The sequence below is a fragment of the Haliaeetus leucocephalus genome, unplaced genomic scaffold, assembly GCF_000737465.1.
Source record: "Haliaeetus leucocephalus isolate CR32 unplaced genomic scaffold, Haliaeetus_leucocephalus-4.0 Scaffold566, whole genome shotgun sequence".
Classification (NCBI taxonomy): Eukaryota; Metazoa; Chordata; class Aves; order Accipitriformes; family Accipitridae; genus Haliaeetus; species Haliaeetus leucocephalus.
Genome location: NW_010973002.1, coordinates 4629798 through 4650630, shown reverse-complemented (window position 1 = coordinate 4650630; position 20833 = coordinate 4629798). Strand labels below are relative to the sequence as shown.

The 20833-nt window shown below is 39.0% G+C and overlaps 1 protein-coding gene across 2 annotated transcripts in view; it reads left to right on the top strand.

The window, feature by feature from the left end:
- HDAC9 (histone deacetylase 9) overlaps positions 1-20833 on the top strand; it is a 281586-nt gene that overhangs the window by 84786 nt on the left and 175967 nt on the right. Inside the window, exons 11-12 of one of the 2 annotated variants that reach the window (XM_010577624.1) lie at positions 39-256; positions 8786-9055. In XM_010577624.1, the coding sequence (XP_010575926.1) occupies positions 39-256; positions 8786-9055 (488 nt within the window). Of the gene's footprint in view, positions 1-38; positions 257-8785; positions 11370-20833 lie in introns of those variants that run through there. The other variant, XM_010577625.1, reaches the window with a different exon arrangement.

The following is a 20833-nucleotide window of genomic DNA, read 5'->3' as shown; positions in this document are numbered from 1 at the left end:
CCTTCTTCACACGGGAGTGAAATGTCCCTGTTTTGCAGGAGCAGTTCCTCTTCATCCACAGTCTCCTTTAGCAGCGAAGGAGAGAGTCTCACCTGGAATAAGAGCTGCCCACAAACTGCCTCGTCACAGGCCACTGAATCGAACCCAGTCAGCTCCTCTTCCTCAGAGTACTTTGGCCCAGCTGGTCATCCAGCAGCAGCATCAACAATTTTTGGAGAAGCAGAAACAGTACCAGCAGCAGATCCACATGAATAAGGTGAGTTCCCAAACTAAGAAATTGCCAATAAATGTAAAGGTTGAAAACTAATAAGGAAGTTTAGGTAATGGTGCCATGTGGTCATGGACAGCAGACAGGTTCTTGCACGAGTATCTTGTTTATGCATAGTTGGTGTAAACGTTTGTATAGATCTTCATTTTCAGTTTCTGAAATATGCTACAAAGGTAATTTGTCATTCTTGACACCAGTAAGAATACAATTCAACAAAATAGGGTTCACAGCATCTTACAGGTTTAAATTACAGGGGGTTTCCTGTTGAATGGTAAATGATGCCTTAAAAATTACTAGATTTCTATCCAACTTTTTAATATGCACTTCTGAGCTTCAGCCATCATTTCATTCAGCTGCCTTTGCATTGTATTTTAAGCTTTCTCCTTGTGGACTAGTATGTGGAGTAAATATATAACTCATTTGAACTCAATCAGCTGATTAAATTAATATTTTTTTGTGTAAGAAACTTATTAAATGTCTGGAGAAATTTTTAATCTGCTTTTATCAAACCAACTTTTTCTCTGTAAGTCAATTAGTAACATGAAAGTTTGTTATCTATATGGCAATATAAAATACCATATAAGGAGAAAGAGAAGAATATGCTCTTGCTAACATCAGGTACAGAGTTGAACTGTGCCCATCTTTCCCTGTAGAATAACAGCTTATTCTGAGGGTGGAAAAAGAAGAGAAGGGACCATCCATTAATAAACAAAGAGCAGCAGAATCTAGATTTATCAGGAGCTAACGTTTCTACAAATGTGATGCTGTTCCCTGCTTTAAATGAAGATATGCAAGTAATTAAATGCTTTTATCTGGAGAATGTTTTTCTGCACTTCCTATATAGCTTTCCAAAAGGTGTTTGCTGGACCTCCTCTAGTAATTCAGATATTAATCATGCATCTTTAAATGTCTTCTTTTGTTTGAGGGTTACTTAATAACTATATAATGGCAAAGAAGGAAAGATGAAAAGTGGGCATTTAGCCCTTGTACCTAAGAGAAAAGGGAAAAAAAAAAAAATCAATCCACCTTACTGGGTGAACTTCCCAGGGGGTACTGATTCTTTGGAATCTACTAAGAATTCCCAACAAAATTAGAAACAAACCTAGAGTTTAAGTACATAGTTTGTACAGTGGTTTGGTTATTAAATCTTGTCTTAATTAGGAAAAATGAAGACCAGAAAACTTCAAAGTTCAGAGCTGATCCTTGCATGTTAACCCCTCTCAGCTTGGGTGTTTTGATTACTCAAGTAGGACTCCAGTTGGCTTTTCTTTGAGTATGCATTCCATATGTTTAATCAAGATGGCATATGTATATCTCGTAGCCTCAGGTTTTGAAAATATTTCACCTGCCCTCAATTGTCTGAAGAGAAAAGAATTTTTACCGGTGAAGTACTGAGTCTTTGTGCTATTTGTGGGTATTCACTACAAACAGATCAGTTCATGCATTTCTCACAAAGCAAAGAACCTCACTGACATGTTTTTGTTAGATCATATGTTTGTTGACATAAATTCTACCATAGCATTTGGGGATAAGTGCTGTGGCATATAGGTACATTTGTCCTGAATGTGAAAATTAAACTTGAGTCACGTAAACATATTCTTAGTCACATAGGACTAGGAATGCATTGCACCTCACAAGAGCTAGGCTGCATAAGGAAGTAAAAAGACTGCAGTTAGTTTGGGATAATGCTTGTTTCAGTAACATATTTTTTTCTGAGTTAAACTGCAGTGAAAATATGTGTTAAGGAGAATAATTCCCTCTCGTACTTGAAATACACTTTCCTTCTCACATGGTTATTTGTGATAAAGAGACAAAACAATTCCTTCTTTTAAAATGTAGAGAACCTAGCTTTTGTCCTCTACAGTATAGGCTCTACACATATGCAGATAGTAGAAATTTAACTTTATCATAGGGCCTTTTGCTGCCTTGAACCTCCATAACCTACTTCCTTTGCCTCAGTAACTTCTCAGTCTGCTTTATCCCTACTCCCAGAGCAGCTAGCCTTCGTCAGGAGCACGGTAACTCATCAGAGCAGCAAACACCTAAGGAGATACTCGATAAGATCGTGCTGCAGCCACAGAAACAGAGGGTTATCTGAGGATGCGCATGGTTTATCAGACTTCACAGTTTGCAGCATCTAGGTTCTTCTGCGGCACCATTCTCAGAAGAACTATTCTGATGAATAGCACTGAAACATGTCAGTGGTCTAATCATGTATCCGTCCTTTGCAAGTATACAGAAAGCCAAGGGGCTTTCTTACATACTTAAAAGAAGAAACTTGATTTTTAAAAGCTGGAATTTAAGGGTAGCCCATAGACAAGAGAGTGAGAAAAGATCAAATCATGGAGTGGCTTTTAAATACTGAATCTAAAACTATATTCTTTAATCCTTTAACTTAAAGGTTCAGATTGAACACCTGTGCCTACATAAAGTTTTTGAACTCTGCTAGCATGGTAGAATATACTTTGTTCAATCTTAAAACTTGCCTCTATTCACAGTTGAAGTTATTTGTTCATTATGTAATTTGCACGGCTTTACAATCAAATTTGCACTCTGCAAAGCAGAGTTATTTGAACCTTAAACCAGTAGGTATTCTAGACCATGTAGCAAAGCAGCCCAGTATCTTCTCATTTCTTAGGACAAGTTTGGGCATGTATGAAGTGAATACATGCACTTGTTATTTTCCATTGTTCTGTCCCTTACTCTTCTGTTCATAGGCTGTATAATGAAATCGGCACAGAGGTATAATTCCCTCCTTTTCAGTCATGAAAAATGTAGAGGTTTTTTTAGTAAGGAATACTCAAACATTCTTTTAAAAGTTTTGTTGAGAAAGACCAGAACTATTTTAAGCTGACAAGACTATGAAATGCCAGTTGATAAGAGCTTAGAACAAGTTAATATCATCTTTTACTTTTTCATTTCTCTTTCTTTTTTTCCTTATGTTTAGGACTTCAAGTCCTTAAGGCTTTAATATATCTCAACTAAACGCAGTATTTGAATGTTTGCCCTGAACTAAGATGATATGGCATGTGTCAGCACTCTCTGAAAACTCTTTTTGGTCAGATCTTGTTGGCAGACATACAGGTGAATCTTGCTGTAACAACAAAAAGAGGAAGAGAGCAAGTTTCTTCCCACCCCATTGATCTTGTATTTCTCTTGTATTTCTCTTGTATTAAAAAGCTTTTTTTTTTTTTTTTTTTTTTTGAGAAAAGAATATACTTCAGCAGCAAGCCAGTGCTGCTGCGAGGGTGATAACAAGCAAAATCTAACATAGGTCAGAGGTAAAGAATTCCCCTGGATCATTTCCATTCTGAAAAGAAACAAATCATTGCCAAGAGATGTGCCTCTGTCCTTAATAACAAAGAGAAGATCCCCTATGGATTATTTCTGGTCAGCTGTCAGATGCCAGGCTTTTGATGTGGGAAATGGTATACGTCTCTGCTGAAGTCTGACATGTATACCTGCGGGATCTAGTATGCTGACCTTCTAAAAACATTCTGCGAATGTTGACATCCCATCCAAAAGTAGGTAGAAACCTTCGTCCCAGCTTTCTGAGGAAAAAATAATAATGAATGTGAAGTAACCTGAACTCCGCTTGTCTTTCTTAGGGAAGATCGGCTTTGCCATTGTCAGCTTTAATATACTTCTGTCCAAATGACAGCTTATTTCCTCATAAGGCCCTTTGATCACTATTGCAGATCTTCATTCTGCTCAATAAAGGGAGTCCAAAGTCTGAAAGCCCCAGTTAATATTATTGCAGTCAGGTACCAAAAGACCACTACTACAATGAAAACCTTAAAATCTGATGTTATTTGTGTATCTCTACCTAGAAAGCTTTGAGCCTGCCACTTGCAGAAAAAAGGGTGATTTTGATGTAATTAATGTAAGTGCAAAGCCCGTAGCAGAAGTCTGCATTCGAGATCTCAGAAATCATAAGGTGAAGAGCATGTGAACAAAGCCCTGTGTCTTTAAAGGTTATTTTTTGTCACATATGATGAATAAAGGCCTGCCTCCGCTGAAGCTAAACTAGCACTGTCTTAACTGGGACCAAGATTTTATTTGATCAGTTTGGGAACCCTACATATGTTCTTAAAATAATGTATTCATACTATTTTGACAGTTTGGTTTCAATGGTAAAATCCTCCTCTGTATTGGAGTAGTAAAGTTTAAAATAATGATGCAGTTGGTAGTGTACACTAAAGTATGGGAGCACTATGGATAATGTTAAAGCTTAGATAAGGAGCACCTGAATTTCAGTTTTCATTCCAGGATTGGTTTAAAGCATCTTTGTATAGGGAACCAGTGACTGGGCAAGACTGTGAGGTAAAAAAATCCATGACAAAAAAAATACAGAAGTGAAAATACTGTTTATAAAAAATGAAAAATAATATGGAAGCTTCTGTTAATTTATTGATGGAAAAAATAGGAAGACTATTTGTTGTCAATAGGAATATTGAAAAGATAAAGTTAACCCCAGATTAATCATTCGCTTCTCTGAATGATATTTATGACATACAGAAGACTAGATCAGGTTCAGCTTAAGTACATTAATCTAGTTTCATTAAACAAACTACAACTGAGGTTTTGGCTTTCCAGCTTACACATCTGACTAGCATTTTCTGAAGGTGAGAGGTAGCACATGTCTTCTTTCAGATATTGTTTATAGCAGGGGATAATTTGGACAAAACTAAACCAACAGTTGATTGTGTTTGGAACTGAAAAATGCCCAGAGCATTTTCTCCTTTATTGAGAACTAATGTTTAAGCCACAATGCAGAAGAACAATTTTGAAAGATAAAAAAGTTGTACTGCATGAGTAACAGAGACAACAATAAGCAGGTGCCAAGTTGTTTCAGTACAGCTAACAACATACATAGCTGGTCAAAGTAATCTGATAGCCATAGGAGAGAAGGAGAAAAAGTGTGTTCCATAAGTATATACATGAGTTCTTAGAAATGACTGCCATGTATTTAAAATGATCAATTAGGGAAAGAAATGTATGGGGTGACTATTGCAGGATTTTGTGCTTTGTCTCTTTTTAAAGACATTTTATTTAAAATACTGTATTCTGCAAGACCTTATCATTACAAAGGAGAAACAAAGGCAGGGGCTGTGACTGAAGGACCTATAAAATGGTCTTTTACAATGTCCGGATTATTTATACTTAGTATTCCATTTTTCTGTACAACCAAGCAGGTTAGATTGTGTTTGATGTCTCTTTTTTGATTGGACTCTTGCAGTTATACAATGGAGTTAATGTCTGTAAATGCTTCCTCTCCTGCTGCCACTATTTACTTTGGCTCATGCATATCCTTTACAGTTTAATTTCCTGAAAATAAAAGGAAAAAAAATATAGGTTACATTAGCATGAAACCATTTTTTTTTTGAGTGTATCCTTTAGTTGGAATAGCAATAACAGTAAAGTGTGCTGGTTAAAGAAGACCAATCTGTACAACTCTAATTTATTACTAAAATAAACCATGGGTTTATTATTATTTTTTAAAAGTAGTCTTATTAAAACTCGGATTAAGCAATCACTTTTTCAAAATAAAAAATATGTATTAAAATGAGGAGAAAGTCCTGCATGTACCTACAGATAGATTCAGGAAAAAATGGTAAGTGGGGATTTAAAGTGAAAGATTTAAACATTAAGTGTAAGCAGAAGTATCCAGCTGCATAGTGAAAAGACTTGAGCAGTGTTTCATTCAGGACTCATTTTCTGCTGTGTAATCCAGCTTTACATAGAGAGATAAGATAGAAATATTGACTCTAAACTGATATCTTTCCATGTCTCCAGGTACATAATTTTCCACGGTAGTACCAGGAGATATAATGTAAAATAAGATGTTTCTGACTTTTAGGAGAACTGAACAGTCTCCTGGTAATGCTACTAATGTAATTACTGGAATGAGATGAGGCCAAGCTGCCTTTAAAAATCACTTTTACAAATAAGAAGGTGCAGTGGTGATACAGAGAAAGCAGTCAGCTGTGGCTTAGCAGTCTGAGCAGCAGGAGTGGTTTTCAGGTTTTGGGTTGTCCCCTCCCCCCTCCATGCCATCCACTCATTTTTATCATGCTCCATCCTATGAGAGGACATGACTATAGTGCCTCATAGCCCCTTGCCTGAGGCTTAGTTAAAGTCACAGTGTAATGGATGTTTTTAATAAGATTTTGCAGTAAAGATGATAATATGAATGCACTTTGTAAAATCTACTGTGTAAATCTATAAAGACTTTGATTTCACAGAGTTTTAGAAAACTTAATTTGTTTAGCTCCTCCTGTCACCGAAATTTGGAGCAAATCGCCTGCTGACTTCTGTGGTGTGGGAGCAGGCCCCAAAACAGCCACACTGCAAATTGAAATGCACACAAATACCACTCTAGTCTCCGCAGCTCCCTTACATGTGCTTGTATCACTCCACTGATTACATGCAAGAAGCGTTTGGAGGTGCAGTCCATCGTGTTGCCTCAGAAAGCTCAGCAGCAGATCTGTGCCATATAGCAGTGTGAAGAAGAAAGAGCCTGACATACATAAAAGTGAAAAAGCATGAAAGGAAGGAGAGCAGTAATGAGCTAAATATGTTTCTTAACTTTGCTGTGGACATGCACTCAATTTCTCTCGGCTTCCCCTCCAGAATAACCCACCTGATTCAAGTAACTGGCACATGGAATGGTTTACAGATGGATCAGCATCAGTGACTCTCGTAGCTGTATATGATTATCTGTCACACAGATGTTTCAGCTTGTATTTGCTTGCTAGCCAAGCAGCCAGCCCTGCCTTTCTTTACTTGCTTGAGGAGCAGAGAGGGCTCACCCACAGATGTTCAACTAAGGAACAGAGAGGAGTGTACCCGAGCTGAGTACATGTAGTTAGCTTCAGTGCCTTCTTGGTCAGCGTCATCCCCTGAGAAACAACTGGAAAAGATTTATGGGTTTGATCTGAGAAATATTCCAGATGCTGCTTAATAAAAGGAGACACTCTGCATTAGTTGCAGTAGTAAGGATTCCCCAGCTTAGAGCATGCCACCTGCAGCACGCAGGATACACATGTTGTGATTTGCCAGTTACTGCAGTAATGAAAAAGGATTTTTTTTTGTTTGTTTGTTTCTTTTTAGTAAGCCATTAAACTCTCATTACAACCCCAAAAAATGAAGGTTTGCTGTGACCAAAGCCTGTGGACTTCCACTGTGGAATTTGTTTCCCCACCGATGTGAGGCATATGCATCAGAGCATCAAGTGGAACTGCACAAACAGATCTTTCAACTCTTCTTGTTGAAGCTGTGGGAGTTTCTGAACCCAGCTGTAGCTTCTTCATCATAGCTTACATGGCAACGCTGCCCTTCACTAGGGTGGCATTTCTCTATATGCATTAGGAAGCAGAATGAAATTAGGCAGTCTACGGTTTGTGACAAAAATAGCTGTACTGAAGCCATCCAGTAACTCAGCCTATGGCACTAGCTAAAACTTAGTTTCAAAGACTTGGTAGTTGAGGGGAGGGGCAGATGGGAACAGGAAAGTATGTAAGAGTATCGCTAAAAGGTGGGGGTTTTTGCCCCCCTCAGTATATTTGACTTTGGTGATACAAATGAGTATTTGCTTGAAATCAAGTGGGCCAGTTGAATAAATGATAATTACTCACTTGACCCTGCAGATGCTTACATACATGGCTTGTTTTGTGCCTCTTTCAACAAAGCAGGGATTTTTTTCAGTTTTGGCTTTTTGGATTACATTTGGATTATTTTGGAATACATTTGCTGCATCTTAAATAGTAAAATATAAACTGTACTTGATTGCAACACCCAGGCATCTGGCACGTCAGCAGAGCTTTACAATAGCAGTTAATGGTGTAAAATGAGTATTGTCCAGGTAGCTGTGTTATATCATCACTGCTGAAATAGGGATACCTGTACTGTGCACAACAAAAGCTGTAGTCTTTCCAGTCACGAACAGACATGCTTGTAGTATCTTTGTGCTACGGGAGAGGTGATGGTCAGCAGCTCTTTGTGACCGCTCCTTTGTCAACTGTTAGTGCCTTCAGCACTTTAATTCGTAAAGAAGCTTGTGTGAATATTCCCTAATTTGCTTGTAGCAAAATATTAACCGGATTCATAATTTTCTTATTTTTTCGAGTTCTTTTATTACTTTGTGTTGTGGAAAACGAACTGTAATACAGTTGAATATATTTCTGCATTTATGTTTGAAGAGAGACTAATTTCTCTTAATTACTAGCTGTAACAGTGTAACAAACAGATGTGTCGTGCTTTCATTATTCTGACTTATTTTTAGTTTAGTATTACTGTGTAGCACTCTCTGCATACGTGGTATTTTCTACTGCAGAATAACAAGTGACGTTTTTCTTAGGACCTTTGGTTCTTTTTTCCCTGTACGTTAATATTTTAGCGATGCAGAGCTACATGGTTTTGCCGCGGAAGCTTGAATTTTGTCGGTGCAAATCTAGTACTTCTCGGTGTTTGGTATCAGTGAAAGGAATCAACAGCTGTTGCCCCTTCTCTTTCCAGATGCTCTCTAAGTCCATTGAGCAGCTCAAGCAGCCTGGCAGTCACCTGGAGGAAGCTGAAGAAGAGCTTCACGGAGATCACTCGATGCAGGAAGAGCAAGCTCCTGCCAGCGGTGCCAGCGTTAGGGCTGAGAGCAGCAGTGCTGGTGTGGATGACAGAATAGGACAGCAGGTGGGGGCTGTGAAAGTCAAAGAGGAGCCACTGGACAGTGACGAGGATGTTCAAACCCAGCAAATGGAATCTGGGGAGCAAGCTGCTTTTATGCAACAGGTAATAGGCAAAGATTTAGCTCCAGGATTTGTAATCAAGGTTATTATCTGACCGTCACGTACGTTTTCTAGGCTTTGGTAAGCATTTGTGTTTTGATTCACTGATCTAGCAAATCCTGATTTACTGATCAAAGAATCTAACAAAGGCAGAAGTGTTGTATGCACACTTGAAAACATAGTGAAGCTCATCCTTATGGCCACTAATTGAGAAAATACCTGTTGCAGTCAACTATTCTACATAAATCTTTGCGTAATAGCTGATAGACTTTGTATTAGCCCAGGATTACATTACATCGCTTAGTTCTAGTGAAAGAGAACTCGTATCACTTAGCTTGTTGAGATCAGCAATTGCTGGAATTAGTTTCCAGACCTGATTGATGAAACATTCTTCTTCTCTGATTTTGAATCCTCTGACTTTTGCTTTCAGCTATGTGTATATACTGTATCATACTGTAGTCTTGAACACTGTTAACATTAGGGTATTTTTTCCCCAGTAGACAGGTACTGACTGCTATATCAGTGGTCCCAGGCTGGTGTATAAAGTATAATTTAGAGAAGAATACAAGGTGGATGTAAAGAGGCAAGGCAAGGCACTGTTTAAAAATGGCATTGTTTTCTTTTTTGCACTGCTTAGTTAATTTTTCATTCTGTCTTATTTGATGATACAGTCTGCAGAGACATCCTTAAATGCAGCAGATGCAAGTACTGGCGAGAAGCAAAATGCAGCATTAAGTTCCAATCAGTTATCAGGATATTGCAGGAAAAGCACAGAACTGTGATCATTATCATCCGATATCCAATCACTTTGGGGTTTTTTTGAATAAAGACTAATCGTACAATATTGCATAACCTTTACCGCTAGGCCTCACAGGCGAGTACTAAAATAACGACTGTGCATGAAGTGCCAGCTGGGCAAAAGGAAACTTCAGATTGTCGGCGAGCATTTCGCCAAAGCTGAAAAGCGCAGTGCGTGTGTGCAGCCAGCGAGCGGGCGTCCCTCTCCGTTGCTGTAAGATCAGGCAGAGCAAGGCTGGATGCAGTGCAAGGCCCTGTTTATTTAAGTCGATACTTTGTCAGGTCCCTGCTGTTCTCCTGCAGAAAAGTGATTTTGGGAGGGGGGGCAGGAAATGCCTTATGGAAACAGGAAGCCCAAGTGATTCATGTGCTGAGGAATGCGGGGTGGGGGGAGGCGGACGGGGCAGCGCTCCCTCTGTTTTTAAAGGCACTCTATGAATTGATTTATTGTCAAAGAAAATAACAAAGCGAGTAGGGAAATTGTTAAGGAAGCTTTCCAGTGAAACATTTCCTTCATATTCCCTTTTGATATGTTTACCTTGTTTTATAGGTTTACTTTTGTTAAGCTAGTTAAAGATTCATTGTATTAAGATCCCCTTTAATATGGATAATCCCAAACTGACCTGGAATCCTTGTCAGGTTTTTTTTCTATTGAAAATATTTATATTTCTAAAGCTGAGGTATTTTAAGGTGCAGTATCCTGTTTCAAAAGAGATAGCTGTTTTGCCAAATGTAGAAATTGTTCTAAAATATGTTACTAGCATGTGTTGTTTACATTATGCTCTAATACTATTAAATCTCTTATAAAATGTTGCAACTTCTGAAGATACATTATCCTTTTTTCCTAGAAGGTCTCCAAACAAATGACTAAATAGTTGCTGTTAATATGAAAGGCCTCTTTAGGTAGGAAAGATTTATTGAGAAAAACACAGGTGATTTTTATGTGTGCTTTGTGGTTGAACAGAAATCTTTCTCCATCTTGGATGAAAAAAAAATCACATTCACATTCAAAAAGTGAAGCATATAAAAAGGAAATTATATGTTTTTCCCATTCTGTATAATTTTAATTTTCTTTGAAATCTAACTTCAGCCTCATAAAAAAGGGATAGTGCGTCTTTTAAAATACATTTTATTTGGGGAGAAACTTGCAAATGAGAACACTTTTGTACAATATCACTTCAAAGACATGTATTCACAAAAGACAAAAGATATTTTTATAATGTCATTCAGGTGAGAAACCCCAATATATTAGAGGACTTTAATTTCAGAATCTTTCAAATTTGGATGAAATTAAAATAGAGAAACTACCTGGAACCAGTGAAAAGGAAAACTGGGTTTAAACAACCACATTTCTAATTGATTATTGTCTCTTACATTTTAAATCTACTGTATTTATTATAATTTACACCCTTAGAGGTGGTCTCTTGTTTTGTGTTGTAAATATATTCTGTTTGTATGTTCCCTTTTTTTGCCTTCTGATATAAGTCTCTTCCTTTCTCAAATAAAGTTTTTTTTTAAAAGATCCCCTTTCAGATATCTGACTTTGTGTAAATTTGATAACTTAGTTGTGCTTTTGCTTTGTATAACCAAATATGTTTGCTACACATCGTTGAAACAATTCAAGCTTTCAGGAGCAAGGTTTTTATTAGACTGTTCTTACAATAATTACACAAAGTCTTTTTTTGGTCTCTTGTTTTATCCTACATCAGCCATTATAAGTTTTAGTGAATGTGGAATATTATTGATGCATGCTCATTTTCCCATCACAGCATCTGTCTTGAACATGTGCTCATATGTTGTACCATATAGGAAAGGTAAAGGTGAATCCCAGTTTCTTTACTCCTAACTGCCCAAAATTCAGGTGAACTGAAATAATTTCCATGACATTTCTAAAACCTGCCTAGAACCCAAAAGGTGCTGATCTGAAACTGAGCTTATACTGACCTCTTTGATATTTCTCAAGATCTTTGCAAAACTAGAGTCCACCTATAAATATGTTAGTGAGGAGGGAATCCACAAACTTTGCAGACATTAAAGCAACTGCATGAGACAGTGAAGTCCTACTTTAGAGAAACACCTAAACACTTCTATGAAGATGTTAAATGCTTTGTGACATTTCCTGAGCTTGGCTTCAGATCTACAGAGAGAAATAGTTTGTACTGCGTAACGATCTCTGTTGTACAGTACATGGATTACTACTGCCAAAAGAGTTCAGAAAATCGTTGCATTCTAGCTCTTCTAACTGTTCATTTAAATCGCAAAGGCTCTTAACAGCTTTGATTCTTGTGTAATCTTAACTAAAATAAAATGCTTTTAACAACATAAGTATGTAAGAATAAATATTTCCATAAATCAAATTTAATTATTTTCACTGATATAACAGCAAAGAAATGTTTAATCTGTAATACACCCCAAAAAATTAGAAACAAAGTGAAGTTTTAGCTTAGGAAAGCTTAAAACTAGCATTAGCAGTATAACATTATACTGCTTGCCCAATTGTTTATTATGCATTTAGAATCTTGTGTCTATAAGTAAATCATGCTTTTAACAGGGATTTGATTGAGATGCCTTTTGTGTAAATACTCATGTCAGAATTAGAAGAACAGCCATAAATGTTTTCAATTTACAACATTCCCATTTTGGAGGCTACCCCTAGATTTTTTTTCTAAATTATTTGTTTACCATTCATCAAAGCACCCATAATGAAGAAAATAAAGCACCCATAATGAAAAAAAAAAAAAAAAATCACAATTTAATACAATTCGCAAGCCTTTATCTTTTTCCAGGAATGATGTGCATCTCTTTTTTTTTTTTTTTTTTGAACAATAGATGTTTATTCTGTCTTGTTGCCCAAAAAATAAGCCAGTATAGCTGTCAATTTAGAAGTAATTACTACTAAATGAGGGAAAATGCTTCATAATATTTACATACTCAAGACAGACACACATTACTGGAATGTAGACACTGTAACTTTAGCCTTTTTTTTTCATCTTCTGGCATTAACGAAATAGGATTAAAAGCTGAATGCCTCAGCAAAGCAAGAGCACTCTAGACACTACCACCACTCATCCTTTCTATTCAGCAATTCATTCGTGCACTATCTTCATTCCATCTTCATTATCATCAGGATCACTAAGACTTACTCCATATTACTTAAGCCAACTCTACCCTGTTTTTATCTTCACTGGCATTCTGAGGTAAAAAATCTATAAACATTACTCCCAAGCACCAATCTAAAAATGTTTACTTATTTCTCCCCCTGATGAACACTTCACAATTTGCAGCTAAAATTAGCTAAGCCAAGTTAATTTCCTTATTGTATTCTGTCCCACTAGCAGCATGTCCTACTTATCCACTTAAGAAATGTTTGTTTGCTTTTCATTTATTTATTTAGTTTCTGATTTCCTTATGCAGTTCCCATCATCTGGGTGGTAGCAGGGCTTCTGTACCTCATTTCTCAGTGGAGGAATATAGCTTCGAACATGACATGCTGAATTGCTGTTCAGGCAAACAGAAGAAAAGCATCCTGGATAAAATTATCTTCTCTGTGCTAGAGCAATAATCCCAGTGATTTTTGTGGAATTTTACCACTCTGTTTGGTAGACACTGTACTTTGCATTTGGTAGACTTTGTGCTTTGCATTTGTTTTTTTCTCTTCTAATTCAGCCTAATTCAGAATTAGATTTAAAGGCAAAAAAAAAAAAAAAAAACCAAACCCAAAACAGTTAGCTCAAACTGCATAGCCAGCTGAAAAGCTGGGTTTCTTGGCCATGCTCAGTCACTTACATACCCAAACAGGACTGGGAAGGGGCATCCTTTAGGCATGTCCTGGTTTCTGGTCCCCATTTACTGAGCTCAATTTTTTTGCTTATTTTGATTCTGGCCCCAAAACTCATCTAGCTCATACAGGATAACTTCCCAGCTACCTGGGGGCACACACAGCTATTGGAGACCCCCAAGGTTTATTTCATGAGCAGCTGAGAGTTAAAAGGGTACTAGCTTAGTAACTTGAAATCATTCAGCAATGTCTGATTCTCTGTGATGGCTACACGGGGGCTTTAGTCACTAGAGTTGTTTTGACAGACTAGATACTTACTTGTAAGTGATTCAGTCCCTTAATTAGCTGATTAAGTGAAATGTTTTGAATCTGGCTCTGGAGCCTTTGTTGCTTTCCACAGTTGCCTTGAAGTAACTGTATTGACTCTTAACAGTACATAGCCCTGAAAATATAAGGGAGCTTGGTTGGAGGATACACTGTTAGAAGTACCCCTCTGCACACTTCGTTCTTCCAAGGTGGTAGCATGTCACAACATTTTTGGCCTTGAGAAGTGCTATGAAGGGCAGGAAAAATGGAAATGTAAGTTTTGAACAATGTCATACTTCCAAATAAACCTTCCACTGCCTCTCCTCCCTCCTAAATGAGATTGCAGCTGCAGTCTTATATATACTAGCTCAAGTCACCTTTTTTTTTTTTTTTTTTGTAGGCTACCTTAGTTGTTTCCCTTAACTGTGCAGCCAGTAAGAGAGACACTGACCTTTTACCTTTCTGCCCTTCCTCAGGTCTGTGAGTGCACAGTCCTGGTACAATGCCTACATAACGCATGCTGTCGTTATGATTTCTGGGATCAAGCTTGAGCCATAGGCTGGATGGATGGGGTGAGGGGGTGGAAGAGGGTGGAGCTGGATTTGTTCTGTGAAAATTTTTCATTCATCTATATGAGGGTAAGCCCCATCTGAATAGTTAGCCAGCTTTCTGTCATCTTTACTCTTAAGGGCCTGTCCATCTCTATCAAGTTTCTAACTATGGTCTTTGAAAATTATGCTACAGGAAGAATAATTCTTTTTTTTTTTAATGCCAATTCTATGTGAAAGTGCATAATAATGAGAATAATTACAAGTAATTATTCTTTCCCAGTAGGATTTAAAAATGATAAATTTTTTCAAAGTATCAAATCTACTTTCTTAATGATTGCCAAGATTATTATTTTTGTTTGTCTCCTATTGTAAACTTTCAGTTACAGAAGGCAATAAGACTTATTTTATCACATAATTAAATCAAGACCTGAATTGTCCGACCAAGCATATGGCATTACAACATAACAAAATTATTTCATTTCACTGATACCTGCACAGAATAATGTTGATATTGCTTTTATTTTTTGATCCAAGATTTTTTGTGCTTCTTTTCCCCCTTCAGCACCTCAATACTTTTCTTACTGCTCCCTTTTGTCAGAGAAAGCAGCTCATAAGGAGATTGCTGGGGCAACACTAGGCAGAGTTACTTAATCAGGGGTACACAGCTAGCATGAATCCAAAGTCTGTAAGTCCAGATCCCAGTAATTATCACTTCACATTTTGACAGTCAGATGATACTACTTTCATACCATTGGGCAATTTATCATTTCCTGTATCAGACAGCACGGGTTTTTATTATTATTATCATTGAAGAGGATTATGTGTTCTTGGAAAGCTGCTTCTTTAGACGCTTCATTTTTGGAAGAATTCTGTCGTGACCTCTGAATGTCTCTCTGTCAGCCACACGTACGCACGCACAAGTTTTCATTTTCTTCCTTTCCTTAAAATATGAGAGTGAATAGATGCATGCCGCAGTATACTGCTGGCTAAATCTTCATAAAGCTCTGTTGTTCAATGTCCTGGAAGAGCAGCTCAGCCCGAATGCCTTTGAGACATAGGTGCTCTAATGCAGAAAGCAGTGCATAATCTGTCTCCTCTCATGTTCTGGCCTGTGACCTTTGGATCCCCAGGAGACCGAGGAGGTCTTTCTGTTCATATTGCCTGTATTTCCCCAGCAGAGTCGCGTGAAAACTACAGCTATGAGATTGCAGCAACGCAGCAATGGCAAGGGCTTAAGAAGGCTTTGCTCAGGTTCTCCGCAAAGCAGCTAGTGAAGCATGGAGGATTCAGTCTGCAAACCTTCCCTTAGTCTTTTCCTTTTGCTCCCATCAAGAAGGCCACCATGATAGTTTTTAGGGGGCAGCTTGCAGATTTTTAAAGCAGATCTCTATTACTGAACAGAACCAGAAGGAGGACAAGGCAGAAGTGCTGTTGGGAGGTGCTCACCGCCTGTGCACAGAGGGATAGCTACCTAGACCAGTTGCTTCTAAGGCTTGCTCTCCTAGATCTTCCTTTACTGAAAATAGAAGTTGAAGAGTTACTACACATCAGAGAGCACAGCTCCATCACTCAGCTATCTGACTGCACACAGGCACAGGTGGTGATCAGGTTTCCCTGATTTCTCACCCATTTTGACACCTTGCCTTAGGGCATCAGAAGCTCCCAAGCCCAACAGCACATCCCTTGACATCTTCCTTTCTTTCTGGAACTTTTTGGTTCTCACCATTTACCTAAATTTGTACAGGTCTTTTGTCATAGTTTCCCATTAGTTTCTGCACAGATTTCAGTTTTCTGAAGCTATTGACTTTATACGGAGAGCTTCAAAACTTCTCTGTTAGTGTTTCTGACAGAAAAATAAGAATGGCGGTGCTGAATACAGGTGCGATCACCACAGGCTCAGCCCAGGGACATCTGACTTCAATAGCTCTGATTTGGCCATTTCTGCAGGTAATTAGGCCTCACTAAGGGTGCTAATGTTTTCAGTTAAAATACATGCAGCATTACCCTTTGTGCTGCGTGAGCGAGTTTTTTTGATGAGAATCTCCATCCCTCTCAGGCAGGCTCTGAGAACACAAATGCAGGCAGTGCAGGACCAGCAAGAAAAAAGGAACAGGAGCAAGATTCATTCCCGCAGCAACAGACTGAGAATAAGCATGGGGACTGTTACTTTTCTGTGTTGACAGATAACGCACTAACTGAGCAGGCTGCTCATTTTCCCAAGCTGATCAACTACTTTCGAATTAGGTACTATTATATGTCACTATGATAGTAGCTTGGACCCTCTTGTAAAAGAAGTAATCCTTTCTTTCACCTCTGGCTCTTTCCCTCCAGCTTTTAATGAAAGAAAAAGACTGAAAGCACATTAACTCAGTTTCATTTTCAAGTGCGAAAGCAGAACAAAAGTCTGTAATTTGGTGAGAAGCTATGTTAGGGATGAGCTGGCCGGGCAGAATTTTGCAGTCAGCATGCTGAAGCCGGTGCTCATTCCCAGCTCCATCTGGGCCCAGCTCTCCGAGCCATCTAGTAGCTGCACTCTCGAGCATTGCCCCGTTTCATTGGCAAGTGGTTCCCACAGCCATTAACCACTGAGATGCTTTCAGGCTGTGAAATCGGTTGGCATAAAGGACATTCAGTCAGAGAAGAGGCAGCGGGTTCAGTCTGGTGGGATGTTGTACCCACAGGAGCGCAACGTTTGTGAAGCTGCTGTCGTAAAGGTGAGCTGCAGCTGGTCACCACAGAGAGACAGCTTCATAACACAGTTTCCTTCGTAGATTTGGTTTTCAGTCATGGCCCCTAGGATTCGATACTAAGTGGATCGTTTAAGCCTGAAAGGATACTGTGAACTTAGCTGGTCAATGATAGAAAGAAGTCACTGTTTGATTCTCTTTCTTCCTGTCATGGCCACGTGCACATTTAGTGTCATTGCAAAAGGCTGAATATTAACTTATAGACAGGTACTCAACATAGGTGTCGTGGTTTAACCCCAGCCAGCAACTAAGCACCACGCAGCCGCTCACTCACTCCCCCCCCATCCAGTGGGATGGGGGAGAAAATCAGGAAAAGAAGTAAAACTCCTGGGTTGAGATAAGAACGATTTAATAGAACAGAAAAGAAGAGACTAATAATGATAATGATAACACTAATAAAATGACAACAGTAGTAATAAAAGGATTGAAATGTACAAATGATGCGCAGGGCAATTGCTCACCACCCGCCGACCGACACCCAGCCAGTCCCCAAGCGGCGAATCCCTCCCCCCGCCACTTCCCAGTTCCTAAACTAGATGGGACGTCCCATGGTATGGAATACACCGTTGGCCAGTTTGGGTCAGGTGCCCTGGTTGTGTCCTGTGCCAACTTCTTGTGCCCCATCTGGGCATGAGAAGCTGAAAAATCCTTGACTGTAGTCTAAACACTACTGAGCAACAACTGAAAACATCAGCGTTATCAACATTCTTCACATACTGAACTCAAAACATAGCACTGTACCAGCTACTAGGAAGACAGTTAACTACATCCCAGCTGAAACCAGGACAATGGGTTAGGTACATTAGAGAAGAAACATTTTTGGAAGCTCTTTACATCTTCTTACCAGGATCAGCTCTACTGTGTCTACCTGCTCTTCTGCACGATTACTTCAGCTAGTAATTAAGGAAATCACAAGACAGGGCACTTAACTTGTTATGCATCAAGCATTATTCCCCATGTAGTGCTGGTATTTCCTATTTTTTCTTTCTTCTGCTTTAATATGGATGCTAAGTATTGAAAAGGAAAATAAAAGACTTCTCAGGTGAAGAGTTTAGAAGTGGAGGAGGATTTGGCAAGTCATAAAGGAGGGACACAATCCCACTGACGTTAGTTGCATTCAACCTGCAGAATCCTGTAAATGTAACTTACGTCAAGAAGGACCAATATATACATATTTTGCTCTCTGTTACAAAGTTCATCCATTGAACTAAGAGTTTGGGCCTCAGAAAACAAGGAGATTCAAGCCATGCAGCTGACTACACAGCTGAGATACTCTATGCAAAATGAGAAGCTGGAAAATACTGTCTCACAACTTGACCTCTACCAAAACCCAGACCCAGTCCTCAGCTATCGCCTTCTCCACAGATCACTGTTACAGTGCTGTCGCATCAGAAATGAGCAACTACTGGTCACTGCTGCTGCTGTACTCAATGCCTGTGTTGTGTAGCTTCTGAGAAGTGCTGTGCTGGAGGAGGTACTCAGGGCTTGTAGCAGGTCTTTGGAACAAGGAATAGGACAGGAACTGGGACAGGTAAAACAAAACTGTCCAAGTCCTTTGGTCAGAGTAATTCACCAAGGGCATCACCAAGAGCAAAACTGAATTTCTTCCTTTAACTTTGTTAGAAGCCACTGGACTGAATATCACATGCTTTCGTAGGTCTAGGTACACGACTGTGTTATAAGAGCAAAGAAATACTACCAAGTTCTCTCTATAGGCTACATCTCCTCTGTGCCTCTGAAGCAGCCGTGGTGGTTCACAGGGATGGAGGCTTCTCACAGCTTATAGCTTGTGTCCCTAAAATGGGTAATGCTGGAGAAGCACCAAAAGGTGAAAGGCAGAGCTGCTTTCCACGAACATATTTTGCAAAATCAGGGGAACAGTTACACCCAAAGCTACCACAGTGTTTCTCCCCTTCAGTGAATAACTCCTCACCAGAAACTTCTCCAGCCCCTTCTCCTTCCTGCGGTTGTCCCCTGCTGTACCATCCCCTCTGCAAAGCTCTCCAGATTTACCCCATTTCTGATGGTCAGAAGGCATAAGAGATCCTGTTGGGAAAGGCCACGAGCCTTTAGTTACTGCTGCTTCACACACGCACTTGGCCACCCCATGGCAGGGGTGGCTCCTGGCATGGAAGGGACAGTGGCTGGAGGCCAAGGCCAGCCAGGGAGCAGGGGCAGAGGATGGAGAGGCATCCTCCTCGCACCGGCACTGCTGTGGGACATAACAGGGAGGGGAGGCAGAAGAGGTGAAGCAACAGCTGTAAAACGTCTTACAGGACACCTTGTACTTAGGCTCGAGAGCCCTCCTCAGCTTGGAGAGCAGCTCCATCCCCTCCTGAGGATGACAACATTACTTCAGCCAGAGGCTCCAGATTTCCACCTTCTACCTGCTGCAGAGAACTTTCTCTATTTTTTTTTGTTCTCAGAAGACAAGATAGTACAAGGGATTAACTGCTTTGCTTCTTGACTGATCATTTTTACCCATTTTATAGAAAGTTCAGGCTAAACAATTTAAGTTGAAATGCAATGATCCTTTCCGGGAAGAGTTCAGACAGTTAAAGAAATGTTTAAAAAAAAGAGAGAGAGAGAGAGAGCTCTGCCAGCTACTACCAACATGAGTCATTGGTTTTCACTTTCCTGTCATTGTTGTTTCTTTTAACTATTTTAGATTCACTGTTAAGCACAAGTTTTCCTGATCAAATAATGGAGATGAGTTAGTAAAGAAAGCATTCAAAGGAGTAGAAGAAAAAGGTCCCAATTCCTAATTCTCCATACTGACTACGTCCTGAGTCTCACTTCGATAGCTTGAGAAATACTATAACTGCTAAAGATTCAGCCAAGAGTATCAATGTTCTATCATCTTTGTTACACTACTTTTTAAAGATAAATTGATATTTATTTTTCCAGCTGAAAGCTTGTACTTTGATTTCATTGAATTATCATCAAGTATTAAACTTAATACCGTAGTTCAGTGCTGGACCTGAAATTGGAAGCACTGAAGTTTCTGTTGTTTCTTATCCGAGCATTGTGGGTCAAGGAGGTAGATAAAGTGAAGATAGAATATCTAAAATGCTTATGAAATTATTCAGTATATATTTCACCAGAAAATGGTGAGATGCATTTTTAATTTACTTTCAAGGACAGGTTTTCATGTGCTGAGACGGTTTTCCCCAAATTCTTAATTGTCTTCATGTTAAGAGCATTTTGCAGTCTTCAGAATTTATCACATATAGGAAATGTTCCTGTATGTCATGTCCTAAAAATCTCAAGGACTGGTCATTTAAATCCATGACCTCACTGATTAATAGCTCCTTCCAAACTGATTTGCAGCCTTTTCCCTATTGTGCAAAACCATAACAAAACAGAAATACCAGTGATTTAATCTGGCATCATCAACCACTGAAAGATGAGTCAGAAATAGATTAGCAAGTGTTCTAGTTGATCTTAATAGTGCAGTGACAAGTGAATTTAAGGATGACAGATGATCCCACTGACTAGCAATTCTTCTGACTGTATTATGGCATGGATAAACATGCTGTCTTTTCTAACAACTGGCCATGAAAACAAAGAAATTTGAGTTCATATTGCTGTGGAAAACAGAA